This window comes from Delphinapterus leucas, chromosome 15 (genome assembly GCF_059928025.1).
Source record: "Delphinapterus leucas isolate spDelLeu-1000000601 "Yukka" chromosome 15, BTC_Dleu_Yukka2, whole genome shotgun sequence".
Taxonomy (NCBI): Eukaryota; Metazoa; Chordata; class Mammalia; order Artiodactyla; family Monodontidae; genus Delphinapterus; species Delphinapterus leucas.
The window spans coordinates 8,588,247-8,614,659 of NC_143143.1; the positions used below are offsets into that span (position 1 = coordinate 8,588,247).

At 59.0% G+C, this 26,413-nt stretch overlaps 1 protein-coding gene and 2 long non-coding RNA genes across 4 annotated transcripts in view; 2 read left to right on the forward strand and 1 right to left on the reverse strand.

Annotated features, from left to right (window-relative positions):
• The first annotated feature begins 824 nt into the window (after positions 1 to 824).
• LOC149747381 (uncharacterized) lies at positions 825 to 7,390 on the forward strand. Its single transcript, XR_016387757.1, has 3 exons — positions 825 to 2,329; positions 2,631 to 2,789; positions 3,342 to 7,390. It is a non-coding gene; the product is annotated as an uncharacterized LOC149747381 (long non-coding RNA).
• A 62-nt stretch (positions 7,391 to 7,452) lies between these two features.
• SRRM3 (serine/arginine repetitive matrix 3) overlaps positions 7,453 to 26,413 on the reverse strand; it is a 32,226-nt gene continuing 13,265 nt past the window's right edge. Inside the window, exons 3-14 of the mRNA XM_089895757.1 lie at positions 24,701 to 24,829; positions 24,525 to 24,605; positions 24,012 to 24,041; positions 23,495 to 23,557; positions 23,330 to 23,365; positions 21,411 to 21,461; positions 20,740 to 20,844; positions 20,209 to 20,386; positions 10,232 to 10,602; positions 9,483 to 9,707; positions 9,265 to 9,402; positions 7,453 to 7,673 (exon numbers count right to left, since the gene is read on the reverse strand). Of these exons, the coding sequence (XP_089751883.1) occupies positions 7,472 to 7,673; positions 9,265 to 9,402; positions 9,483 to 9,707; positions 10,232 to 10,602; positions 20,209 to 20,386; positions 20,740 to 20,844; positions 21,411 to 21,461; positions 23,330 to 23,365; positions 23,495 to 23,557; positions 24,012 to 24,041; positions 24,525 to 24,605; positions 24,701 to 24,829 (1,609 nt within the window). The 3' untranslated portion in view covers positions 7,453 to 7,471. The remainder of the gene's footprint in view (positions 7,674 to 9,264; positions 9,403 to 9,482; positions 9,708 to 10,231; positions 10,603 to 20,208; positions 20,387 to 20,739; positions 20,845 to 21,410; positions 21,462 to 23,329; positions 23,366 to 23,494; positions 23,558 to 24,011; positions 24,042 to 24,524; positions 24,606 to 24,700; positions 24,830 to 26,413) is intronic.
• The window catches only part of LOC115803774 (uncharacterized), a 34,575-nt gene continuing 19,217 nt past the window's right edge, over positions 11,056 to 26,413 (forward strand). For both annotated transcript variants that reach the window (XR_016387759.1, XR_016387758.1), the window contains exon 1: positions 11,056 to 20,448. This is a non-coding gene — a long non-coding RNA (uncharacterized LOC115803774). The remainder of the gene's footprint in view (positions 20,449 to 26,413) is intronic.

The following is a 26,413-nucleotide window of genomic DNA, read 5'->3' on the forward strand; positions in this document are numbered from 1 at the left end:
TCTCATGGGCCAAGGAGAGGAGGCAGACAGGATGCCTGCCCTCTGCTCCGCCCCTCTTGCTGGATCACGTCAGGAGCCCAGTCTCCCTGGGGAGCTACTCGTTGCCCCCAAAGGGTCTCAGCTCAGGCCTTCACGCCCTGGCACTCCCAACTCCACCTATCCCCAGCTCTTTAAGTCAGGGTGAGGTCAGGAGCCAGGGAGGGCCCTCATCCGTCCCTGCCTGCCCACCTTGGCCCAGACTGGAGCCCAGGTGCCCCACCCTAGCGGGAGCTGTCAAATATAATCATGGGTGCCTTCAAGTGTGGCCCAACCATGCTCTGGGTGGGGGCTGCCTGCCTGGCCGCCAGCACCTTGTAGACAGAAGCTACCTTCAGAGCTCCCTTCATTTTGCCTGAAACCAAGGTGGGGAGGATCCATCCCTGTTGCCCCAGCTTGGGGAAGTTGTGCAATCCAGGGCTCCACCCCCAGCACCCAGCCCATGGAGGTGGAGGCAGCAGAACTGAGAATTCACATCCATCTTTTTTTTTTTTTTTTTTTTTTTTAATCACGCCTGTGGGGCTCGTGGGATCTTAGTTCCCCAACCAGGGATTGAACCCTGGGCCCTCTGCAGTGAAAGTATTGCCAAATCTGGCTCCCTCGGCACCGACGCTGGATAAAAATATGGAGACAGAGAATTGGAAGATAAGAAATAGAGAGGCTTTTTATTTTCTTTGCCAGGCAAAGGGAAGACACAGTAGGCTAACGCCTCAAGAACTGTGCCTCCTCCTTGGGGAATCGGAGAAGATTTTATACGTGGGGCTCGCAGTCCGGGGTATATGGTAAGGATCAAAAGTAGTGGAGGTCTTGCATTTCTTTCCTTCTGCAAATTCATGGCCAAAGTTGGCATCAGGTAGCTCAGCAACCGGGTCTGATGTCCCTGAAGTTATGGGCCCATGACCTTCTTTCTGAAATGAAGAGTGCTACAGGGGAGTGTAGGGGGAGAAGAAATGCCAGGTGCAAAGGGTAATTTGTATGGAGTCAGAGAGTAATCAGCTTTGTGAAGGACAAGTCTAGCTACAAGTGTTTGTTAGTAGTAACAGCTAAAGAATAACCAAGATTGCTTAACTCTTTCAGGCCTGTTTATGTTGTTTCCCCAGCCTGTTCATTGTTTCCTTATTTTCCTGTTTATCAGAAAAGTCTAATTTCTATTTTTGCTACAACAAAAGTGTGGAGTTCTAACCACTGGACTGCCAGGGAATTCCCCACATCCATCTTCAATGGGTCACTTCTCAAGGGACTCTCAGATCAGAGCTGCCAATCATAAGGGAGGGGAACTGGGTAGCTCTGGGTGGTAGTAAGCGTGGGTAGGGGTGGAGGAGAAACTGGGTTTTGGAGTCAGACAAGGCTGGGCTTGAACCTGCTGCTGTTCACTGGCCTGGTGACCTCTCTGAGCTGGCACGTCCCCATCTGCAAGACATAGCTAATAACACACCCATCTTTTTTTTTTTTTAACACACCCATCTTGCAGGGCTGCAGTGAATCTATAACACGATAACTCCTGTGAAGTGCCTGGTGCTCAGAAGTGTTCATTGTTATTAAGGAAAGAGGGCCTTTAATTTTGGATATTGAGACTTAGATTAATGAGAATTACCTGGTTGTATGTGCTTTATAGCACGTTCAGGTATCTTATCAGAGTCCCATCCTGGAGATGAGAAAACTGAGAGTCACAACTGCCCCAAGGTCACAAAGCTGGTGAAGGATGGAGGGATTGGAACCCAGGCCTCCTGCCTCTCTATCCGGCAGGGGGGAGACTTCCCAGGCAGTCCAGGGAGGGCCGTGGGCTGTGGCTTGCAGGCCCAGGGTGAGGTGTGCAGCCCAGGGTTACCTGTGGGACGGGGAGGGTTGGGCTAGCCTCTCTGGGTTCACTTCCAGCCCTGACCAAGCACCCTTCCTCTAGGGTACTGAGCTCCCAGGGGTAGTTTTTCTGGGATTAAGAGGACAACTCCACCTGCAGGGATTTCCCAGAAGCCAAGGGGGTGGGGATCAGGGGGACACTGCAGGGATTCCTTAATCAGAGGGCCCTGTCCCCTATCCCTAGCCCCAGAGTCTGGGTTACTCTGCCGCAGCTCCGAGAACAGCCTCCCAGCTTCCTGGCCTGGCCCTGCGCCTGAGCACTTGGCCACACTAGCCACTCCCTTGGCAGGCTTTTGCCAACTCCAGCTGCCACAGCCCTTCCCTCCCTGGCCCAGCCTCAGAAAGTGCGAGAGTGTTCAGGCAGCTGCCCGAGCTCCCGGGAGAGGCCTGACGGCAGATGAAGCGCCAGCCGCTGGGCCTGCTGGGAACTAAGAATGTGGGCAGCCGTAATGAGGGCGCATGGGGGAGGGGGGGCTCTGGGTCTTTCTGGAAGTGTCTAGACACTGCCCCTCCGGGAGTCCATTTCCCAAAACCCATCTCCTAGGCCTTCGGATTCTGGCTGGCCTTGGGGTCACCTCGCCTCCATCACTGCTGAAGGGGTGCCAAGGAGGGGCCGGGTGGGAGGGCTGGGGATCCATCCTCCTACCCCTCCCACCCTGCTGTCCAGTAGAAAGAATCTGTCTAGCGTGGGAGTCTGGGGACGTATATGTCTCTAACTCTGTGACCTTGGCCAACAGCCGGCCTCCGTGACTCATTTTCTTCATCTGTACGATGAGACCATCGGACTGGACATTCTCGAAGGCTCCTTCCAGCGCTGGTGAATCGACAGTTTCTCCTCCACTCTCTACTCTCCCCATCCCCCACGACCCCCCACCCCACCCAGGGATGTGCATATGGTGAGTGGACGTAGAGGATGAGGGAGGGCGTGGAGATGGGGCAACCCCTGCGGTGGCCGTGGAGGTGGAAGGCCCTGTGGCTGGAGCCTCCTGTGCTGGGTGTCCTTTCTCAGGTGGAGGGGGGCTTGGCAAAGGAAGGGTAGGCGCCTGGTGATAAGGCCGGTTTGCTGAATATGCCCTCGGCTGAGAGAGGCGGAGGTGGGAGGGTCGGGGGAGTAGGCCAGGGGGCTTCCAAGAGCACCTCAGAGAGGCAGGGGAGGGGGGTAGTCGGCTGGGATGCCCAAATTGGGCATGTGCATTTGTGACTTGCTACCCTGGGTCTGGGGCTGTAGGAAACGGATTAAGAAAAAGGGGCGAATTTGCCAGGACCCGGGAAAGCCTTGTCCAGCCTCCTGGCTGCTGTGTGTGCAGGGAGGGGAAAGATGGAGGGGCCCCTGAGGCCCCAAGTGCAGAGAGAGAGGTGAGGAGAGGACGTCCTACACCCCAAAGGCCACATCTTGCTAAGGTTCCCCCACCCCTGCCCCCGTCTCCCCCTCTTGTTACCCGACATAGAATTGGAATTTCCTGTTTTCCTGCCTGCCTTCCAGTGTTTTTCCCTTTTCCCAAGGTAAGGGCAGAAGAGTTCAGTCTGAACCCTCCGTCTGCGGGAGGGACAGGGGCCTGGTACCCTCCCTGTCCTTCTCGGCGGAACGGGCGCCAAGTAGCCAGGGAGGTGCTGAGGACAAGAGCTTCGGACTTCCAGGCTGCCATGGATCCTCCCCCAGGGATCTCTCCTCTCTGTCCAGGCCTGTTTTTTATCCCTTCTGGCGCGCCGCCAGCCAGCAGTTTTTTTTCCCTCTCTCTCTGTCGCCCTCTAGGGTCTTCCTGCTGCCACCATGCCTTTGGTCTCCACCCTCCCCCACGGTTGCTGGAACCCCTCACGCCATAGTTGCCTCGTTCACTCCTTCACTCATTCAACAAACATCTCAAGGGTGCCTGTTCGGGGAATGCAGAGATAAGAAGGCATGGCCTGGGCTCCAGAAACTCACAGATTTAGGGAGAGAGAGACCCGCCAACAAATAACTGGATCAAGAGCTCGATACCCTAAAGGCAGGAACAGACCTAGGGCTGGAGGAATCCAGAGGCGGGAGTGGCCACTGCAGCTGGGGATCGGGAAGGCTCCTAGAAGTAGGGGGCAGCTGAGCTGGGCCTGGAACCACGAGCTCTCAGGAACCTGTGGAGGTGGAGAGGGCATGCCTTGGGGCCGAGGGGAGCCCAGGGAGGAGGGTCCGCTGGAGTCAAGGACAGTGATGGGAGCGGAGGTTGGAGGGTGGCGGCGGGAGAGGATGGCAATTCCAGGTGGAGCCGTTCGCCGTTCGGAAGGCCTTCCAAGTGCTACGAGCTGGTGGACATGGTCATGGGATCCTTATGGTGGGGAGTTCTGTTTCCTTAATTCACTACTGTGTCCTCAGAGCCAGGAACTGGGCATGGCATATAGTAGGTGTTGAGTAAGCATGTATGGAAAGAGGGAGGGAATGGTCAGATTTGAATTGGGGATATGGTGGGATGGACTGGAGCGGGCCAGACCCAGGCAGGCCAGCTGGTGAGGAGGTGGGCCTAGGAGGGGTCGTGGTTAGAGGCCAGGAGTGGGGGTGGGGCAGAAAAGGAGGTGGCACTGCCTGGTCACCTGGTTGCAGCCTGGCTGTGGGGTGCAGACGAGGAAGGCAGTCCGGCTGGGCAGTGAGGGAATGGAAGGGGGGAAGGGGAAGGGGCAGCTTTGGGCTTGTGTGAGACAGGCTGAACTTTCATGCCCACCTTGGGGTATGTTTCATGCCCCCATCCCTTCCAAGAGGCGGCATCTTCAGAGCAGGGCCAAGTCTGCTTTCCCTAGAGCCCCAATCCCTACCCAGCTGTTTTTTTTTTTTTTTTTGGCCGTGCCACATGGCATGCAGGATCTTAGTTCCCCGACCAGGGATCGAACCCGTGCCACCTGCATCGGAAGCGTGAAGTCTTAACCACTGGACCGCCAGGGAACTCCCAGCCTGAGGCCTAGTTTTGCTGAACCTGTGTAACGCATTAAAGAGATCACTGACACTTCTTTGACCAGCTTCCTCAGATCAGAAACAGAGCCACCGGCCAAAGGCCTCCTCAGGTGCCCCTTCCGGTCTGAGGGAATAGAAAGTAGAGAGGGGTCATGTGCTGACACAGCCCTAGATTTCAGAGCATGGCACCCCCGCTCTGCAGCCCAGAACAGACCAAGGACATCTCCTGTGTCGTGGCACGCACAGCCCAGAGCCGTGGCCATGTCCGCTGCCCTCTCAGTAGAGGGGGGTCAGGGTTCTTGACCTGTGGAGCCCTAAAGGATTGCAGAGTGCCTGTGAGGTCTGAAGTTGCCTGCAGATGGTGGGCGTGTGCACATTATTTCGAGGAAAGGGTTCCCAACTTCCATCAGATTCCCAAAGAGCTGCTGATTCAAAGCAAGGTTAAAATCTACCACTAAACGAAAAGGAGAAGCAAGGTTAAAATCTACCACTAAACGAAAAGGAGAAGGAAGATGAGGAGAGGAGGAAGAGGAGAGAGTGTGCATTTGTTTAGGTCCCTATAAAAGAAAGAAATCCAGGGCTTCCCTGGTGGCGCAGTGGTTGAGAGCCCGCCTGCCGATGCAGGGGACACGGGTTCGTGCCCCGGTCCGGGAAGATCCCACATGCCGCGGAGCGGTGGGGCCCGTGAGCCATGGCTGCTGAGCCTGCGCGTCCGGAGCCTGTGCCCCGCAACGGGAGAGGCCACAACAGTGAGTAGGCCCGCGTACCGCAAAAAAGAAAGAAAGAAATACAGTGTGAATAGCTATTAAAAAGTAAAAAGCCACGCCAAGCTCTCCCTTTCCAATCCCCATCCTAGCACCCATCCGGGGCTGGACACACAGTGTTTTCTTTTAAGTGGCCACTTATGACTCGCTCTATGGCAGGCCCTGTGCCGGGCACTCTTAGGACAACATCCCCTTTCGGCTTCCTCACAGTTCCGCGTGGAGCCTGGATTCACAGCTGGCGTTGTTCTGCGCCGTGTTCCAGCGGTTCTGAACACTCCACCGCTATGGAGGGTCCTGCACGTGGGCCTGTCCTATCCCCTGTTCACTGCTGAAGCAAGGCTGGGTGTCTGGGCGTCGGGTGGAATGGGAGTATTCAAAGCCCACAGGGCCTCCCGGCTAGGGAGAACGCCTTTCTGGGTCCCTGTTTTTCTCCCCACCAAGCTGCAGGCTCCAGACTCATGCGTGGAGACACGAGGTGGACGTGCTGGGTCATGGTCCCTTGGTGCCAGCTCTTCTCCTGATCCCGAGGAGTCTGAGTCCCTCTCATTTCTCAGAGGCAAGAACCCCAGGACCCTCTGCCTTCCCCACACTCCCCAGGTACCCAAATCCACAGAGGCCTGGTCTCACCACCTGCCATCCGGGCACCAAGTGTTTTATTAGAGTCCAATTTTTATCCGCACCGCGGAGAAGGAGGGGGAAACAGAGAGGGGGAACCCGGACCAGACCCCAGACCCCTCCCCCCACCGGAGCCCAGGGCATCTGCCCTGTTGGGCCAAGGAAGACTTCGTGAGATCCCTGAGGGCCCCGGGAGGAGGGGGCTGGGAGCAGCAGTAGAGGGCTGGGGGCCGCTGCTTCCCCATCCATGCCCCAGGCCAAGGCCCTCCGTCTACATTCTACCCTTTCTTTGAAGGGGTGTAGCGCCCCTCTCTGGAAGAGGAGGAGGAAGTGCTCCCTTTGGCTCCCTGCTCCCTTGGGCAGCCCCAAAGGGCACGTCACCCTAGGCCTGCTGCCATCCGGCCCAGGTCCCAGCCACTGGGCACACCGGGGCTCCCCGAGGCCGCTCAGTCAGCCGACTGCATTGCTCTTCCCCTCACAGGCTCCTCCTCCGTCTACCGCTTCTCCCTTCCACCTCCTGACCCGAACCCCTTTTGATCTCAGGGTCAGATGCAGCTGTGGTCTGTATATCCCACCTCTCGTCATGCAGAAGGCCTGGCTGGTGTGGCCTCGGCCCAGGGCACGGGGCGAGGGCTGGAGGAGAGAGCCTGGGCTGGAGAGGTGCGACCAAGGGTGAGCTCCCTGGCCCCTCAGGCTGGGGCTTAGGGGCCCACCCAGTCTGGGCACTCCTGGGCCAGGGGAGGCATCTGGGGAGGCTCTGGGGCCAGCCTCCAGCCCTCAGCCAGGGTCCTCCTGCAGCCGGCTTGAAAGAAGTGGTTCCTCAGCCTGGATGGTGGTGCACCAAGAGTCAGGCCATACTTCCTCCTGTCTAACTTAGCTCCGGCTTGCTGTCCCATCTCCGTGTCCGCCCAGTGGTAGAGAGGAGCTGAGGGTCCTATGGAGTGGCAGGGGAGGCTCCCAGGTCTGGCACCGTCAAAGGTGTCCCTGGGTCCACTGAGCTGAGGTCCCCAGCCTGGTGAGCTGGCATCAAGCAGGAAGCGGGGCAGGGTGGTCCCTGTGTTCGAAACGGCTCTTGTTCCCTGGCCATGGTGGGCGAGCGGGACGTGAGGGCGGGGGCCCCCTAGAAGCAGCAGAATCCAGATCCTCTTTGTCTTCAGGGCCCTCGCCCTCAAGGTCTTCCCTGGACCTCCTTGTAGCAGTGGGGTGCAGGCCCCCTGCAGCTCCTGGGTCCTGACCCCTCGTCTCTCCCTGTGCCGGGGGCACGAAACTGGGTCTGCGGGGCTCAGAAGCCCCCGCTCTCTGAGCTGCTCCGGCTGTGGTCGCTGGGACTGGGGGTCCTGGAAGGGCTGCGGGTCCGACTGCGGCTGCTGTAGCTGCCATGGCTGTGGCCAGGGCTGGGGCTCCGGCTTGAGTAGTCGCTGCTCACGCAGCTGGAGGAGGACGAGGGGCTGGGCCGGTAGTAGGGGATGGGACGCTTTCGGGCACTGCCGGGAGGGAAGAGCTGATTACAGGCCAGCCAAGGCCCTGATCTGTGCCAGTCCTGGGCCCTCACTCAGGCCCTGAGCCCCTCCCCAGCAGTGGCCAGGGCTTCCCTGCCTCAGTTTCCCCTGAGCCTTGACCTTGGAATTCTCCCCACCTCCACCCCTGCCCCAGCAAGACTGGACATGCAGTGGTCCAATTTCATGTTGATCACTTTGTTTTTCCTCACTTGTCTGCAGGGAAAGGGGACCAAGTCTCTGCTTGACCGGAGTAGGTGCTCAATAAAAATCTGTTGAATAAATGCAACTTTTAAGCCAAGCTAAGCAGTGGCTTCTGTGCATGGGAGGGTTTGTGAATATGGCCCATTCCTGCTTCTTTGTTCCCCACAGGACAGAGGATATTGGTTCTCAGGTCACTCAGAGGGCACAAAAGGAGCCCCCTGGCCACTGCTGCCCATGCCCAAGGCCCTGGCCCAGGCCTGCTGGCCCCCACTCCTTACTCAGCTACCTCCCGCTGGCCCAGAGTTAGTTTGAAGCCAGGAGACTGTGACCCAGAGAAAAGAAAACAGAGTTAAGGGGGCAACAATGCCCCATTGCGTGGGGTTAATTCTGAGGAAGAAAACAGGTGTATGTTAGTGGGAGGAGGAGGCAGCCTGGGAGGGGCTGAAGGGGGTGCCAGGTGGAAGGTGTGGAGGCTGTCTTAGGACACCCTGCTTATGGGGGTATCTGGGGGGTGGTGGTGTCCCAAGCCTGGCAGCCTGGCCTCTAGCTCTGATGTGAGAACTGAGGCCCGGAGAGGCACGCTGATCTCCCATGGCTGCCCAGCAAGGCCAGGGCAGAGCTGGGCTCAGAATTTTGCCTGTGGCCCTCTACCCCATGTCGGGGATCTAGGGCTGCAGGGTGATTTCCACAAATGCAGACCATCATCTCACCTGGAGACCCAGGCCCAGACCCTCCAGTCCCGGCAGACTGTGTGGGCAAAGTGGGAGGGACCGATTCCCCTCACAGCTGCCCCAGAGACCAGACCGCCGGTGCCCCCTCCTCCAAATTCCCCAGGGGACTGGGAAGTGAGCAGAGAGCTTAGTGAGAAAAGGAGAGGCAGACAGACAGCCGAACAGAGCCAGTCAGCTCACATGGACATCTCCCCTGCAGCCTGTGGAGAGGGGGTCCACCCGGCCCCCAGGCTGGCCACAGGCCACTCAGCAGGCTGGACCTTGAGATGAAGGAGAAAAGGACACATCATTGCCAGGAGATGAATGTGGGGAGGGAAGGAGGAGGGAGGGGCTCCAAGAGGGATGGCTGGAATCTTCCAGAGCTGAACTGCTTGCCTGCTGCTGTACCCAGACCCCAGAACCAAGCCCCTCCCCTCCATGGCCCCCAGGACGCTTCCCTTCTGGAGGCCTCCCTCCCCGCAGTGAGCCTGCACCTCTGCCTCTCGGGTCCCAACCCCTCCCCAGCACCTCAGTCCTAGCCTGAGCGCCCTCTTCCCTCTCCCAACCCTCACCTTCTCTCCTTCGGCGCCCTCCCCTCCCCGCACCAGGTGCGGTTGGTCGAGGACCCCCAAGGTCCCCATGGCCCGGCCCCGGCCCCTCCGTACCTGGTGATGCGCCGCGGCTCCATGAAGCTGGGTGAGTCCCGGCGCCGCTTGCGGATGGGCGAGTAGCTGCGGGAGCGGCGCCGGGCGCGGGCGGCCTCGGCCTCGGCGTGCCTCGCGCGGCCCTCGCCGTCCTTGTCCCTGCGGGGCCCGGCCCGAGATGAGCGACGCGGCCCGGCAGCCCCGGCCGGTCCCGCCGCCACCCCTGGGCCCGCACTTACCGGCCCACGGTTTTCTTGGGCGACGGCGAGCGGCTGGGGCTGCGGGCCCTCTTCTCCGCGGAGCGCGAGCGGGATTTGGAGGGCGAGCGGCTGGAGCTCCACGAGCGAGGGTGCGGGCCCGGGCTGCGCGACGAGCTCTTCCCCTCCGGGCCGCCGTGCCTGCCGTGCGCACCCGGGGACGGGGAGGTGCTGGCGGGCCGGGCGCGCGGGGGCCGCTCCTTGGCCCTGGAGGAGGGGCACGGCGACAGGGGGGGCTCAGCTGGGAGACAGTGGGCCCCGGGCAGGGGAGGAGCGGGCGGAGGGGGGCCCGGTGACAGGGAAGGGGGCTCACTTAGGGAGAGAGTGAGTGGAAGCCCTGGGGGGGAAAGGACTCAGGAGGGGAAGGGGTTCTATGCGGTTAGTGCGGACGAAGAGGTTGTTGTGTTGGCGGTCGGGGAGAGGTTCCCGGAGGAGAGAAGGGGGCTCTGGTGGGGGGAGAGGAATCAGTGAGGAAGAAGCTGTTCCGTGCTGTCGAGAAAGAGTGATCATGGGGGTGGGGGGCGAGTACGGGAGGAGGGTGCTCTGTTGTGGGAGGAGGATCTGGATCTTAGCGCAGGGGCGGGTGGACAGGTCCGCTGCGGGGAGAGGGGTCAGTGGTGGGGCGCTCAGTGCGCGGGGAGGGGGTATGACCGGGGAGGGGAGAGGGCTCGGTGGGGCGAGGGGGCGGGGAGGGGACCCCGGTGCGGGTCCCAGGGGCCGAGCCCGCTCACCGTTTCCCGTGCCCGCCGTGACCTCGCTCGGAGCCGGGCTCGGGCCCGGGGCCGGGGGCGTCGCCGCCCGAGTCGCTGCTGGAGCGGGCCCTGCTGAGCGAGCGCGACGAGCCCCGGGGCGGCGCGGGCCGGGAGCGCCGGCGGCCCCTGCGGCGGGGCGCGGACGCCGAGGACCGGGAGCGCCGCCGCCTCCGCCTCCGCCGCCGCCGCCGCCGCCGCCGCCGCCTGGCCGCCCCGCCGGCCGCGCGGCCTCCTCTGCCCTGCGACGACGGCGCCGAGCGCGGGCTCGGGCTCTCCTTCCCCCGCGCGGGCGGCGTGGCTACGCCGGCCTCCGCCTGGTCGCGGGCCCTGGGCGAGGGCGAGCTGGGCTTCTGACGGGGAGAGAGGCAGAGAGGGCACGTAGGGGGTGGAGAGGGGACGGAGAGGGCGACAGAAGCGGGCAGAGACGGAGAGACAGAGGAGACGGAGAATCCAGATGGGGAGAGGCAGAGGCAGAGCCGAGAGGAAAGAGACGGGGAGAGGTTAGAGAAGCAGAGAGACAGAGCGGAGACAGGAAAGGAGGAGAGACAGAGAGAGAGGACAGATCCAGAGAAGGAGCAAGAGGCCGAGGGGGAGAGAGCGGGCGGGCGGGGTGGGGGGAGAGAAGGAGAGGGGGCTTTCACCGGGCCCAGGCCGGGGGCTGCCAGTCCCGGAGCATCGCACACACGGTTCCCCGCGCCTGCCCTGCCTCTGCCTCTCCTGAGTGTCCACCTTCTGGCCTCAACAGTGCAGCTCATGCAAGGTTCTCGGCATGCAAAACACAAGAGGGACGGAGCGGTGGGGGTGGGGGTGGGCTGTCAGGGAGGGGGAATCCAGGACGGGCACGGGGGCTGGCATCGCCCCCCCCTCGACGGGACGGAGGATCCCGGCAGAGAGAAGAGAGAGGGCGGGCACCGGGAGGCCGGGCCAGGGCCAGCCCACCAGGCCAGGCCGCCCAGCGCTTGGGGGTGGGTGAGGGGATGGAGGGGGCACACGGCACACAGATGGGGGTGGGGGCGAGGCGGGACAACTGAACTCAAAACTGAACCGAAGAAAGGGAGGAAAAACGAAATAAAAAACAAAATCCACAAATGTCATTAGATACCGAAATCAAAAACAATGTCTGAACTCCTGGGGAACTGACATTTTTCTGTTAACATTTTTTCTTTCTTTGTTTTCCGGCCCTGCAGAGATCTGTGGAGCTGTCAGTAGCACCCGACTGTCTTTCTGTTTCTCTCTTTTCTTTTTCTTTCTTTTTCTTTTTCTTTTTTTTTTTAAGTTCTGATTTTTTAAGTCCCTCTTGGTTAACGTCCACTTACCAATAAAGTGGCACTTCCTCCTTTAGTAGGTAAGATGTGTAAGAGAAGGGAAAAGCGTGGTAGCGTAAGTTCATCATTAGATTCACAAAAATGCAAGAGAGATAGAGAGAGAGAGAGAAAAACGCAACCACCCCATTCTAGGCCAAGAGGAGGCCATGCCACCTCTGGAGGAAGGATTAGCAGTGCCCGGCTCCTCGGGCCTGAGCAGGCACCTCTTGGGTGACCACTGGATAGAGATGTCGAATGTTTTTCCAAAAGTGGAGTCAGGACACAAGCATCGGGCTACAGAAAACCAGAAAGGGCACCTGGTACCATCAAAAGGGCCCTGGCTGGGAAGCAGGGGTCTGAGAGCCTGCCACAATCTCACTGAGTGACCCTGGCCAAGTCACTTCCCTAGTCTGGGCCTTAGTTTCCCCATCCACAAAATGAGACGGTCAGGCTTTGCTTCGGGATGTCCCTTCCAGAGCAAATATTCCAGGATTCCCTGACCACCCTCTCCATCCCCCACCCTCCACAGAACTGACCCTTCCTCCTGTCCTTAGGCTTCCATCCAGTAACAGTTGATTGCACTTGTCTGTCTGTAAGTCTGTCCCCCATCCCTCCCCAGCCCCCAATCACCAGCACCAACTTGACTTGGAGCACCTCCAGGGCCAATGTGGTGTTGGATTCAGCTTTGTAACCTCAGTTTTTATCACAGAACTTGGCATCTAGTAGGGCCTCAGTGCGGTTTGCTGAGGAAGAAATGCCCTCGCAAGGGCCAGGGCCAAACCAGGGAGTCCTAGGAAAGGGGCAGGGTCTGGGTCAAGCTCTTTTGGCAGCCTTTTTGGAGGAGAGAGCAAAACCAGCTGCCACGCCTCAGGGCACCTTGCTGCCAGGGAGAGGAAGGAGCGTGGCTTCCTTGGCATGGCCCTGGGTGCTTCCTGGAGGGAGTGGGGGTGTGGCGTTAAGACCTCTCTTTGCTAAGCCTGAATCCCTAGACGAAGAAGTCAGCTCCCTCTGGGGCAGAGCACAGCTAGCTTGTGATTGGTGGCTGCAGCAGCCAATGAACACCAGCCATAGCAGGGAGAGCCGCTGTCCAGAGCCAAGTGGGCCATGAAGACCTGGGAGAGCCCTCTGTTCAGGGCAGGGGCAGACATAGGCAGGCAGAATGGATATCACTGGGTACCAAGGTGTCCCTTGAGCACTCTGACCTTCCTGATCACCAGCTCACCTCTGCTAGGAGAGACGGACGCTGGGCTGTTCCGCCACGGCCCCTCTGAAATGGCAATCCCTTCTCAGTAGACCAGGAGACACTTGTTTTCCCTAACACATAACCCCCTCCACCCCAGCAGGCGGCCAGTGCCTCACAGCGCCCAAGCCCCCAGAACTAGGTTCTGTCATCCAGCATCCTTTTCCCTCCAGAGGAGGCAAATGAGAAAGAAACCTCCAGGCTCCCGAGCGCTGAGATCCAAGCCCCCGGGCCAGACTCCCCGTGCTGAGCCGAGTGCTTCCTGCCTAGCATGTCTTGAAGTCCAAGCTCTTCCCTACTTCCCTCTCATCTCCTTCAAGCCAAATGGCTGTTAGAGCCCCAGATGATAGTAATTGGCAAAGTGGAACACCCTGGGCTTAGCTCTGATATGAGTTTGCTGTGAAACCTTAAGGAAGTGACCAACTCTGGGAACCTCAGTTTCCCCATTGGTAAAGTGGGGGATAGGTGGGTCTCTGCTAGGTGGGCCTGTATAGGGGCTGAGAGGTTCTTTTCAGAGGACAACTCTTACTCATGGTCCCCTTACAGATGAACAGGGTCGGAGCAGGGCAGGAAGGCCTGGGGCCCCATGGGTATCTCCCAAGTGCCAGGATGGAGGAGGGTGGGAGGAAGGCTATGTTGGGTAGGGTGGCAGATAGCACCTCCCTGGGGAGACTTCTAGAGCCAATCTCACCCTTATCCACCCATCCCTCCAGAAGCCCTGGAGAAAGAGTCGCCGTGATCCTGCCAGAGGGTGAGTCTCTTCCCCAGCTTGGGTCTCATTCTTCCCAGGAATTGAGGGAGATCCGAGTCCAGACACCACGGAATTTCATGGACGGACAGGACTGTGGTGGCCAGGGACCTCCAAACATCCCCAGAAGCCTGCTCTCTGTGACTCTTGTCCCTCTTGCCTCTTTCCCCTGGCTAATGCCTATCGCCCCCCAACCCTAGCAAGAGGTAACCACCTCCAGGAAGCCTCTCCTGATCCTCACCCTGAGTCGGGTGCTCTCCTCTATGATCCCACAGACCCTTGTTCCTTCCCTTAGTATGGACTCTGCCAGGCTGTGCCAGGGCTGGGGCTACCGTGACCAGCGGGAGCTCCCCATCCACGGTTCAGCTCTTCCCTCTCATCGTTCTGAGTGATCTTCATCAGTCCTCCAGCCTGACAGGTGGGGGCTGTGAACTCAGGCCTGCCTGCCTCTCCCCTGGCATGGACACCAAGATGGGGCCTGGTACGGAGGAGTGCCAGCATGTGCTGGCCTAGTGTGTGCATGTATGAATGAATGAGTGAGTACGTGAATGAAGGACCTCGCCTGCCTCTGAGCCCTGCTCCCAGGAGCCTGTCTGCTCCTTGGTACCACCTGCTACCTGACATCTTTTGCTTATGTAAGACATTTTTGAGGGGAAAGGTAACAGTAGCAAGGGACAGGGTGCTTGCCCAGTCCTGGTGTCCTTAAGGACAAGAATAAGTGAGCATCTGGAACAGCTACCCCCTCTAACTCAGCATCTGAAAATCCTATTTTGGGGGCCCTGGTCACATCAGGTACTCCTCGAACGCAAGGCCTCCACTCCCGCATCAGGCTGGGACGGAGTCTCCTCCATCAGACCAGCGGCACTTTCTCCCTCCCTGAACAATGTCCTTGTCTGCCCTCCAGCACCACCCAGGGATGAGGGATGCTCTGGTGGGTGAGCTTCCTGGGACCTGCCCCTGGGACCAGCATGGGGGGAGGACAGGATGAATAGCCAGGCTTTTTCTTTTCAAAGCTGAGGATGGAGGCCCACTGAGGCCTCACCAGGGTTGGGGTGTCAAACTTCTGCAGCGGCTCCCAGGTGGGACAGGGAACAGTTTAAAGGGCAAGGACGGGGAGATGGGGCCCCTGAGGACCTACTCCTCATGTGTACCCTCAGTGTGGCTGGATGAGCCCCGGGCGGGGAGTCACAAGTCTCAGGATCCAGGCCTGGTTCTCCATCAACATCCTGAGGGCCCCTGGCCCCTACTGACTGTCCCTTCCAGATCATCTGCACTGAGGGACCACATTTGGAAGATGGAAGGATGCTGGGGGACTGAGGGAGCCCCTGACTGGGTTGGGTTGTGGTCCAGGCAGGGGGGTGGGAGAGCTGAGCATCCCCTCCATCTCTCAAGTTGCCCCCACAGAGACTTTGCTAAGTAGGTCATCTACATCTGGTACCTGTTCCTGGCCAGCTCACATCACCCCTGAAGTTCAACTACCATTACGCCCAAAAGATGGAGCGGTGAGGTTCAGTCCTGGTGCCAGCTGCTGCACCTGCCACCAGGGCAGGACCGTGGGAGCCCAGCAGGCCCTGGAGGGGGGGACAGAGCTCTTTCCTCAGGCCTGACCTCAGCCAGAACTTCTTCCAAGATCTGGAGGCCAAGAGGCCCAGCACAGGCCCTTTCACCATCACTTATTGCCCAAGGTGGCCCAGGGGACTGGCAGGCGTGAGGGTGAGGGGCTTAGCGGCTACTCCAGACAATAGAAATCAAACTGGCTTCACCGCAGCATACAGCTCAGGAAGGGGACACAAACTCGGAATGCTAAACCACACAGAAATGCATTCGGACAACAAAATGAGAAAGAGAGGGCGTGAGGGAGGCTTGGGGGATGGGGGCGGGGATGGAGAGGAAGAAGAAGGAGAAGGGGAAGGTGGGAAAGGGGGGAAAGAATGAACCAGAAAAGGTGTCAGGAAAAGTCAAGAAAACTAAACGACAAACCAGGAAACACAGCTTTGTAGCTCATTTGGAGAAAATGCAAGTTACAAATGAGTAGTCATTAAAATAAAGAAAGAAAAAGGGAGGGGGAGAAAACCAACCAGAGCGAGATTGAGAGATTGAGAGAGAAAGAAAATCACATTCAAACCAAGCAGAGTGGCGGGGCTTGTCTGGAGATGGGAGCGGCGCACAGCGGAGCCGGGATACCTACCTTCTCAGTGGTCAGGGACGGGAATGCAATAATAAAAAAGAAAAGAAGGTCTCCGCATTGGGAATGCAGAATCGGGGTAAGACAGTGTCTCTAAGCTGCGCTCCCCCTCAGAATCAGCACAGGGCAGCCACACGGCTTTCGGTCTAGTCCCCGGAATGGGAGGGGGCTCCTGCCCAGCCATTTCTGTTTGCTTCTTTTTTTTTTTTTTTAAACCCACAGGCTCCAACAGCCAACCTTTCCTTAACCTTCAGACAACAGAAAACCTCCAGAGGGCATGCAGGAAGCAGCTGAGGGAAACAGAACCACAGCATGGGTGAAGGAGGGGCTGGCAGCAGGGGGCGGGAGGCCCAAGTCAGGGGAGAGAGATGGCCAGGAAGAGACAGAGAGACACGGGGAGAGAGACAGACAGACAGACAGCAGAGAAACAAAGAAACAGGCAGAAGGAAACAAAGAGAGAAGCAGGAAGACAGAGGGGAAGGGGGACCCAGACAGAAGAGAGAAAAGCTGTTTAAACAAGGGCTATCAGACCGGACAGATGGGGTGAAAGGGAATCATGCATTTAAAAGGGAAGGCAACCACAGATTCAATTTGGAGGATTGGCTCAGCCTCAAGTCAACTCCCCCCCACCCCCCCACCCCCGGCTTCAGCATCATTTTAGCAAAATTTATCCTTCCTGTCTTCTGGCTTCATCCTGGAAGAAATGCCAAGATGCCCCTTCCTATCCTGACTGCCCCACCACAGCCGTGGTCACTGCTCTTTCCTGGGGGTCGGGAGGGGGGAGGCTGGGATGAGGCAGGTCAGGGAGAGTCACGGGCACCTCTTCTTGGGGTCATTCTAGGCTCCCCATTAAGTGATGAGATTTGAGCCCAAGGCAGCCACCAGAGACAGCCCAGGGGCCTTGCTCGGGAACCTCCTCCGCCATCCTCACCAAACAATGAGGATTCCTTCAACACTTCAGATGCTAGGGGCAGGCGCAGCCAAGCAGGTGCAGCCAAGCAGGTGCAAACCCTGCACAGCCTTTCTGGCCTATGTGCTGGGAGGGCAAAGCTAGCACCAGTCTGTGTTCTTGGGGGTGGGGGGAGGCAGGTGAGACCAGATGGAAGGACTTGTCCCGTGAGGTCATCTTACTCTTCCGTCCCACGTTGTGTGACTTTGAGCCATTCCCTTTTCTCTCTGTGCCTCACTATTTATTTCCCTACGTAGTGTGCGAACTGTGAGGGTGCAGGGCTCCCTGGGTCTCTGAGGCAGCAACTGTGTAGAATCGGGAGAGTTGGGAGCATGCCCTTGACATCTGGCGGGGTCCTCAGGGGGAACCTAGAAGCTGAGACAACCAGCAGCCACCTCCCACGTCCTCCTCCCCTTGCTCAGGGCTCCTGGAGTGTGTTTTCTATTGACAACTCTCCCACATCTTGGGATCTACCTCTAAAAAGCTGTGTGACCTTGAGCTTGTCACTTGACCTCTCTGAGCCACAGACAGCAGTAAGCAGCAGAACCCAGAAATCCCTTTGGGGCTCAGCCCTGGCCTGGGATGGGACATCTAAGAGATGTGTTGGGAGCTAGCACCCTGCTGGCCTCAGTCTCAAGCCCAGGATGGACTTTTTCTCTTGCCCGGGAATATCTGGCTTTGAAGCCCTCACCTGAGTTAAACTCTATCAGGTGGCTTCAGCTCCCTCCTCTGGGGCCTCCCAAGGATCTGAGGCCTGGCAGGAAGGGCCTGAGCAGCCATCTTATTCTAGATGGAACTGAGGAAGCTCAGGGCTCTGGGAAGCAACCTGGGTGACCTGGGACAAGTCTCTCCCCTTCCCTGGGTCTCCCAGCTTCTCTCCAAGGTTCCTTATAGACTGAGACACAGAAGCACCATCTGCACCACTTTTGTTAATTTAAAAGCTGAAGCAGTCCCAGCTCATGCCCCAGTGTTGAGGAGAGGGCTGGCTGCTGCCGAAGATTTGGCAGGAGCTATTGGTGTGGGAGTCGTGTTTTTAAAGTTATCTTCCCTTTTAAATTCTGATTACAAAGGAAAAAAAATATAGAGAGACATGTATATGACTAATGTTCACTTGAGATTCAAAAACCATCTCTGCATTAGGAGGAGAAGTTCCCACAGTAACACGCACAAAAGCAAAATTCTAGAACAACATAGAAGATAGATAAAACAAAAAACAGAGATACTTTGCATTTCTGTACGTTACAAAAGGGAAAAAAGAAAGAAAAGAAAAGAAAGAAAAAAAAAAGGGGAAATACAAACAGAAACAAAATAACAGGAAAAGTTACATAAACTTCCCCACCCTCTTCCCTTCCGGCTAAACAAGAAATGGAATCACAATATTACCACGTTTCAAATGGGAGGCTAAAAAAAACAAACAAAAACATAGACGGGGTTAAAAAACGGTGAGCTTTTTCTTTTCCCATTTGTTTCTCTCTCTCTTTTTCTTTTTTTAATGGTAGCGTCCAAGAATACCACCCCACCCTCCAGTACTTTTTCCCAAAGACATTTTTGGTTAATGGCCAAGTCTGTGACCCCCAGCCCCTATCTCACCTCCCTGGAATGAGAACTAGTCTCATTTTGCTCCTCAGAAAGGATCTGCAGGCCAAGAGGGGATCAGGTGAGGGTGAGAGGCCTGGGATGTTCTGAAGTCCCAGACCTCTTAGGGCCCAAAGGGTAGGGAGAGGATTTGGGGAGCATGCTTTGTGAGAAGAGTAACAAAGTGCTGTCTTCTAGAAAACTCCCAGGGCGATGCCAAATTTGGTCCCATTTTTTGGGAGGGAGACAAGATGGCTGCCGAGGCTTCCTCCCTGAGGCCAGAAGCTAGGCCGCCTTCCCTGGCTGCTCTCTCCTGCGGTTTACTTAGTCGCTATGCCATTTTGTCTGTGCAGGCCCTGGGCCCTTGGGGGGTACTGCTCAGGCCTCCAGGGCAGAGGCGGGTTGGGAGGGGACGGCCCTGATCGAGAGAACCTGCATTTCTGTGCCTCTCAGAGGATGTGAAGTTCCCACGAGAAGGTGTTTGGGGCACTGTGCTCTTCCGGCTCTGTGCCCATGGGGTTGGGGTCAGGGGCGATGTCTTCTAGGTTTCCCCAGATTGCGCATCATCTCTGTGGCGTGTGGCACCAGTCCCTGTCCGGGCCGCCCTCAGCTACCTCTGTGAGCCCTCTCCCACTCCTAAGACAGGTCCAGGGATATGGGAGGGATCCTCCCCATGTGGCCCAACGAGGTCCCTTGGAGCTCAGGTGCCTGGCACCCTGTCCAGGTGGGGCAGTCTCAAGACAGGTAATGTCGTTAAACAAAAATTGATCTTGAGACTCAGAGCTTTTTGTCAGCTGCCCTTGACTTTCCTCCCTGAGGCCTTGAGAGTAAGGGTGTTTGAGAAAAGAAAGGGAGTGAAAGGAAACAGCCAGAAATCAAAATGAAACTGACCAACACGTACATGTTTGCTGCTGAGACCTGAGGTCTGGGGAGGGGCGGACTCCCCCCTTCCTGCTGAGGCTCCTGGGGCAGCCTGAAGATCTGGCGGGGGAACCTGCAGGCCTGCTCACCCCCATTCCCCTGTGCCCATCCAGTGCCCCTGCCAGCACTGCAGTCCCCTCTCCCTGAGGGGACTCTACCCTAGACTCTAAGACTGACAAAAGGGGATGGGGGCCTCCCCCCCTCCCCGCCTCCAGGGCCTGGGAGAGCCTCCCACCCTGGCCCAGCTCATCTACCTGGGAAAGGCTCCGCCAGCTCCTAAGGTCACCACACCTGCCTGTGGGTCTCCAGGAGTTTATTCGCCTCCTGGGGGGTGGGGGTGTGTGGGGACAGTATCTCTGAGGGAGCAGTGAGTATGCTGGGAGATGCCTTAGGAAGGATGGGCCATGGGAAGTGGAGCCCACAGGTTTGAGACACCTGTCCAAGTGTGGGCAGTGCCCGGGAAGGGACAGATTTCCCTTGGAGCAGGGACTTTAGAAATGCAGCTCTGTGGCAGCAAGGGGACTGAGATGGGGGAGGGATCTGGGAGAGGGGTTATGAGGGTTTTGAGGGAGGGCGGGCTTTCCATGGGGGTAAAGGACTTTGTGGGGAGAGGGAGGCTCAGGGCCCAAGTGATGCCCCAGGGAGGTCCTGACTCTTGAATCCTGTTCCCGATTGCGACTCCTACCAATGTCCATGCTCCCTCCCACCCCAATATGCCTGGGGGAAGGGAGGCAGGAGGCCTTGTTTCCTTTCCAGCTCTTTACCCAACAGGCTGAGCGCCCCTGTGGTCAACCTTCTCTGGCCTTCAGTTTGCCAAGGTCAAGGGTTCAGGAGCCCCTCACCCTGACACCAGCATTCCTGGCCGCTCGGGTGCGGGGAGGGGCGCCTGGGAGGGGGGAGCGGCCGGCCCCGCCCCCGTGAAGCACTCACTGGCCCCTGCCCCGCGGCGACCCGGCCCGACCCAGCTCCGCCCCGACCCAGCTCGGCGCAGCCCGCGCGGCGCGGGAACCCTCTGCAAAGCCAAGCGTACGTACATCGAGCGAGCTGTGCGCCGAGCCGGGGCGGCCCCCGTGAGCTCCGCTCCGCTGCCTGCTGCCGCCGTTCTGCTGGGGTGACCCCCATCCGCTGCCGCCGGACGGGGAAGGAGACCGGCTCCCGCTGGACCGCTGGCTGCCCGTCTTCCGCCCGTCGTCTCGGTGCTTGGGACTCAGCCTACATGGGGGGAGCCGGCTTGGGACGCCCCGTGTGCAAGCGGCCGGTGCCAGGCTCGAAAGGTAGCCCTACCCCCACCCCACCCCCGTCCCCCCACTGCGCCGGGAAACCCTGGGATGGAGAGAGCAAGGCCCCAGCCCTCACACTGCCTCGGTTTCCATTCAGGGTCTGGGGCGCCCTTGGGCATGGGCAGCAGCTCAGCCCTGGTGAATTTCTACCCACTGCTGAGCTGCTGTCTGTCAGCCCCGCTCCCCAGCCCTGGGGATGGGGGAGTGTTTAAACTGCAGGTCCCCTCCCTCCAGCGGAAAGGGAGCTCAACCACACCTGAGCGCGCCCAGTGGCCCGGGGCCTACCTGCTAGGTGATCTGGAATCACTGTAATGGGAGGACAGCGAGGGACTGTGGGAGCTGCCGCTGCTGCGGCGATGCGACCTCCGGCCTGGGGACTCTGCATGTGGCCTGGGAGAGAAATCAGGCTGTACTCAAGTTCTGCCCCACCTCCCCAGGGGGAATCCCTGTGAAGCCCTGATGGAAGCCTCTGCTGACCTCCCTGCCCGCCGCTGCTGCCCCCATAGTCTCCCCCCCAGCCCCCCAAAATAGTCTCTTACGAAAATAGCCTCATACAAAAATAACACAAACCCTGCCCATGCTGGGCAGAGTTAGTCCGTGTGGTCATTTGTCAGAATTAGGAAAAAGGCATCCTTTTCTGTAGACAGTCCCAGCCCCCCAAGACCCCACTCGCCCCTCAGTTGGTGTTCTTGTAACTGGGATGCAGGGGAGTCACAAGGACTGAACTTGAAAGGACCCTGGCCTGGGAGGCCACAGGTCTGGGTTCCGGCTCTGCCACCGACTCATGGGGGCTCTTGGCTTCCTCTCTGGGTCTGAATTTTTCCTTCTGGGCAGCGGGGACATGAGCTATCTTCGAGGGCCTGATTCTGTGATTCTAGAAGGCCAAGTTTTCTGGTTGGGGGGGTGGGGAGAAGGGGAGCGGGCTGAGGGGCTGGAGATGGGTGGAGGGTACTCACCTCTTCCTTTCTTTGTTCTTTTCTTTTCTTTTGCTCTTGGGGCTTCGAGATCTACAGAAAGCAGAGGCTACTGTGACAGCGCAGCCTGAGCCCTGAGCTGGCCGGGGGAGGGCGGGGCCTTCGAGCTCGGAGCTGGCTGTGTCCAGGTGTGGATCTGAGATGTGTTCCTCTCTTGTACCTGAGACTCCCTGGCTGGCGTGGGCTTGCCCACCCCACCCCACTGCTTTTGCCCCTTTTACTCTGCCAGGCCTTATTCCCTCCTTCTCCTCTAAGTCCTGGCCTGGATCGCCTCCTGCCTGGGCCCCAACTGCTGTTCCCTCTGGCAGTGCCATAGGCGATGTGGCTCTGGCCCCAGAAGGAGGGGTGACCTGCCCTTTCCTCTGGCATTGGTCTTGGGATAGGCCCCTCTGATGAGTTGCCATGGTGGGGGTGGCCTCTCCACACCTCATTTGTGTCCCCTGTGCCCCAGGTTCCCTCGGATGGGGCTCTCTAGGGTAGGGTCCAGGCCTCCTGCCTCTCTGTCCCCTCAGACTGTGGCCCAGCCTTGGGCCAGCTCACCAGGGGTTTAGGAAAGAAATGCTTTCCCTTGGACATCATGACCTTCCTGCTTTGGGGTTACTCAAACCCCATCTCATCTCATCCAGCTCTCTGGGGCGAGCCCCACAGCCCAGCTCCTTCTGCCTTTGACAAATGGACTGAGAAGTTTCTGATCAGGCTTCTAAGGTCTCACCCCTGTAGGTCTCTCAGCCTCACCCTCCCTGATGCCACCAGATTCCTGCTCAATCCCTCTAGTGTGAACAGATGCCTCCTTCTGACCAAAAAATGAGGTGATGCTAAGAAACACCAGAATGTGTTTCACACAAGAGCAGAGTTGGGTCGGGGGCAGGCCCAGGAGTCCAGAGGTTTGGGTTCTAGAACTCATGCTGCCTGCTTTGGGCCTCAGTCTCCCCCTCTGGAGCTGGTCTGGCCCTAGCTCACCTCTAGGTCTTTCCCAGGACTGATGGGAGCGGGACAGAGGATCTGTGCAAGCGGTTGGTGACCACTGGGGGGCAGTAGGGGCCCACACTGACCCTGAAGGACGGGAGAGGGCTACAAGGGGGAGAGACGGGAAATTGGAGGGACAGGAGGAGGTGTTTGTTTAGGCTCCTCCCCCACCTTGCAAGTGGCCCTGGGCAAATTCTCACTGCCTGAATGGGACCAGGGACTCTGCCCCTCCCCAGGGCTGCTGGGAGGGGGTCTGGCTCCAACGTCAACAGTGGGGATGTGACTGCCCCACATCGTCCTTTCCTCCATGGAGAGTTTTCTACTACTTTCCACACCCCTACCTCTGCCTGGGTTCCGGCCTTACACCTCCTCTCCCCTCTGCAATCCATCCTGAACAAGTCACTGTCCTGCTCAGAGCCCCCTGCTGGCTCCCAGCCCCACCTGAGTGGAGGCTTCATAGCCTGGCAGTCAGGCTTGTTGGGGGCTGATACCTGTCCCCCAGAAACTCCACCTGTAGGCATAGCCCGCTCACTCCGTCTCCTAACCACTGAGCCTTCCTAGCTCAAGAACGTCCTTCTGCCTGTCATGCCCTTTCCCTGCAAACCTGGGGTCCTGATGCTTCTGCCTTCCCAACTGGCACCTCCACGGCTGCACCCCTTGCACACTGGACCAGTATACTGTGTTGTCTGGAAATTCTTGGGGCCCCCAAGGTGAGGCTGACTCATGGGGCAAGCAAGGGTTGCAGTTGGCCTTCCTCCTCCGCCCCCCACCCTCCAGTCCCCTGTCTGGCTCTGGGGAGGAGTCCCTGGAGTGGGAAGATGGAGCAGGACAGGACCCTGGCAACACCCCTCCCATCATGGCTTCCTCGGTCCCTGCAGGGGGGCACTGGCCTCTGTCCACATCCTCCTGTCCCGCCTCCAAAGGGCGCCACTCACCTGCGCCTCCTCTTCCTCCGGGACCCAGAATCAGACCTGTAGGGCCATAAAAGGGCTCTCCTGAGCATGCCTGGGGTGGCCTGAGGACAGGATCTGCACAGCATTGGTCATGGCGGGGGTGGGGCGGTGGAAGTGAGGGGAGGCCCCAGGGGAGGCCGAGGGTACCTGTCTCGGCGGTGTTTCTTCACATTCTTCTTCCTCTTGCGCAGGGGTGAGGAGCTCCCACAGCTGCGGACACAGTGGTGGTGGTGGGTCTAGTGAACTGGGGCCCTGGGATGAGGGGCGGTGGAAATGGCTGGGGAACCCCGGGCGCCTGGGGCCTCCAAGCTGGAAAGGGGATTCCAGGGCTTGAAGCCAGCTGCCACTGTACAGAATGAACCGAGGCCCTGAGGGTCCACAGGGTCCCTAAGTGTAGTTGATGGAGCTCCCTGTGTTGTCCCCTCGTCACTTTCCAGCCTCCTGGGCATTGTGAGCGAGGACTGTTTCAAACCCAAAGGTTAGAGGCTCCAATGATGGAATTTCTGGCCTCTGTGGGGAAAAGCTGGCATGTTGGCCCTGTCCAGGTCCAGGCCCTGAGGTGGCAGGTCTCCAGCCTCTGGGGGATGGCCTTGGATTCTCTCCCACCCACAGACATCCTCTCCAGGCCCAGCCCGTCCATCGCTGACCCGCCTTCATTACTGACCTGCACTCGGAGTCTAGTCTCCTCTTTTTGCTGAGGGCCGGGGGAGAAAGAAGGGGAGACAGACAATTGGGCGGGGTTAGCTGGGGCCCCAGACATTGGCCAGGGTCTCACTTAGCACAGGGGAGAAGGCACATAGAGACGGGGAACCACAGATGACACCAGCCAAACCCCTCCTCCCCTGGCCACTCAAGCTGGTGGTGGAGGCAGGACCCCTGGGGAGGGTGCTGGGGGATGAAGAGCAGGTGGACCGAGGTGGTGGTGGGGGGCTACCCAGTTCTGGGGCAGGTGAGCGCCACTGGTGGGGGTGGGTACTCAGTGGGACGAGGGGCCTGGTGAAGGGGAGGGGCTCTTGGGGGGGCAGCGCAGTGAGGGGGAGGGATTCAGTAAGGGCAGAGGGGTTCAGCGAGGGGCGGGGTCCACAATGAGGCGTTGGCGCCTTGCCAGCCGAGGGATGGGCACCTGGGGGCCCCACCGTTCTCCTCCCATCCCACGCTGGCCGGTGGCAGCTCTTACCGGCTTCTCCGGTGGCCGCCTTTCTTTTTCTTCTTCTTCTTGGGAGGGGGCGACGCCGAGCTGCTGGACCAGTGCTTGGTCCTGGGTGAGAAGGGGCGGGGGGTGGGGGTGGGGCGGAGGTGAGGGGGGAGGGGTGGCCCCATCTGCCCCCACCCCCCGCCGCGGCGGGCGCTGACCTGTACCCCCGGTGCCCTCGGTAGCAGGCGGCCGGGCAGTCGCAGTCCACCGGGCCGTCGTCCTCGTCGAAGGGCGCGTACTCCAGGTCCGGCTCGGTGCCCTCGATCAGCCGCGGGGTCTCCGCCACGCTGCCGGCGACAGGGACGCTCAGCACCCGCCACCGCGGCCCGGCCTTCCGGCGGCCCCTTTCTCCGCGCGGCGCACCGGGGCCTGGCCGGGCGGCAAGGTCGGAATGCGCCGGCACCGACCTTTAGAGGGTCAGGCGGGGATCTGGGGAACCCGACCGGGAGCCTCCGTTACAGGGCCCCAGCCTCAACGATGCCATATTTTGCAAAAGAGGAAAGAGTACGGAGCCCTCCCCCCTCACTTAGCCGTCCTCCTTCTAAGTTCTCACCCTCTGGGAGACCCCTCCTCCTTAGTGAGGCCCCTCCCCTCGCCGAGGCCCCTCCCGACACTGATTCTTTGTCCCTCAGTCTCATTCAATGCGCCCCAGTCCCCCCCACTGAGCCCTCTCTTCCCTCGTTGAGCCCCTTTCACTGATCCCTGCAGCCTTAACCCCAGCGTCCTATTCCAGAGGCCCCATCCCCTCCCCCGCTCCCCTTTTCCCTCACTGAGCCCTGCTTTCTCAGAGAGCCCCTTCCCCCTTTCTTAGCTGCCCCCTTTCTGATATCTGTCCGTCCTTAATCCCACGGTCCCTGAGCCCCCTCCCCTGCCGGAGTGCCTCCTTCCAGCCCCTGCTGCATCTCTGAAATATTCATAGCCTCTCCTCGCCCTCCTCTCTGCAGCCTCCGGAGGCCTGGCGGCTCTGCTCCCGCTGCCAGGCTGTCATCAATCACTGCCCAGTGGCGGTCGGCACAGGCCTCTGCACTCTGCCCGCCCCGATGCTCCCCATCCATCTTGCCGAGCTCTCCGCTTCACTCAGCGGGAACCGCGTCATCTTGTCCCAGCTACGGGCTTAGGAGCCCCCAGCCATCTTCTGCCACAGATGTTTGCTCCCTGCGGGCACTTGGAAGAGTGGAGATTTTCCCTAAAGGCCTCTGGGCTTAAGGCAAGAGCAGGAACTTTGAAGCTGCAGATGTGCCCTCATTATGTACTGTCCCTGAGTCGCTGTGTGACCCAGTGCCTGTCATGCCCCTTCTCTGAGCCTCTTCTCCAAGATGAGAATGCTAATTACGTTACAGCGGTGTTGGGACAGTTCACTGAGGTCCCAGATGCTGTGTAACTTTGTTTTTTATTGAACACAGCCGGAAATAACCCTCCAAAGGCCCAGCTCCAGGGTGATGGCGCCCCCTCCATCTTCCATTTTTCATTCTGTGCTGGCTTAGACAGTGCCCCTCCCAGATGGAGGCTCAGCCCTGGTTTCACCGGGCTCATCTTTTTCCTGCCCAGAGCGAGGGAGGCCAGGGCTTAGATGGCAGAGCATTAAGGATGTGACATAAGCTTTGGATTCACACAGACAGGTCTGAATTCAGGCATGACCACACTCACTGAGCCTCCAGCTCCTTATCTATACAATGAGGAAAAGAATATCCCAGCTTTGAGGAGAGGATTAAGTAAGATTCTGTGAAGCTCCTGACATGAGGCCTGGCCCGCGACCGTTGTCATGCACACACGGTCACCATTGCTAGATGGAGGGACCTCTGTCACACACTCACACACCAACACTTCCTCTTCCAGGGAGAAAAGTGGTTTTGACACATGAAAGAGAAACA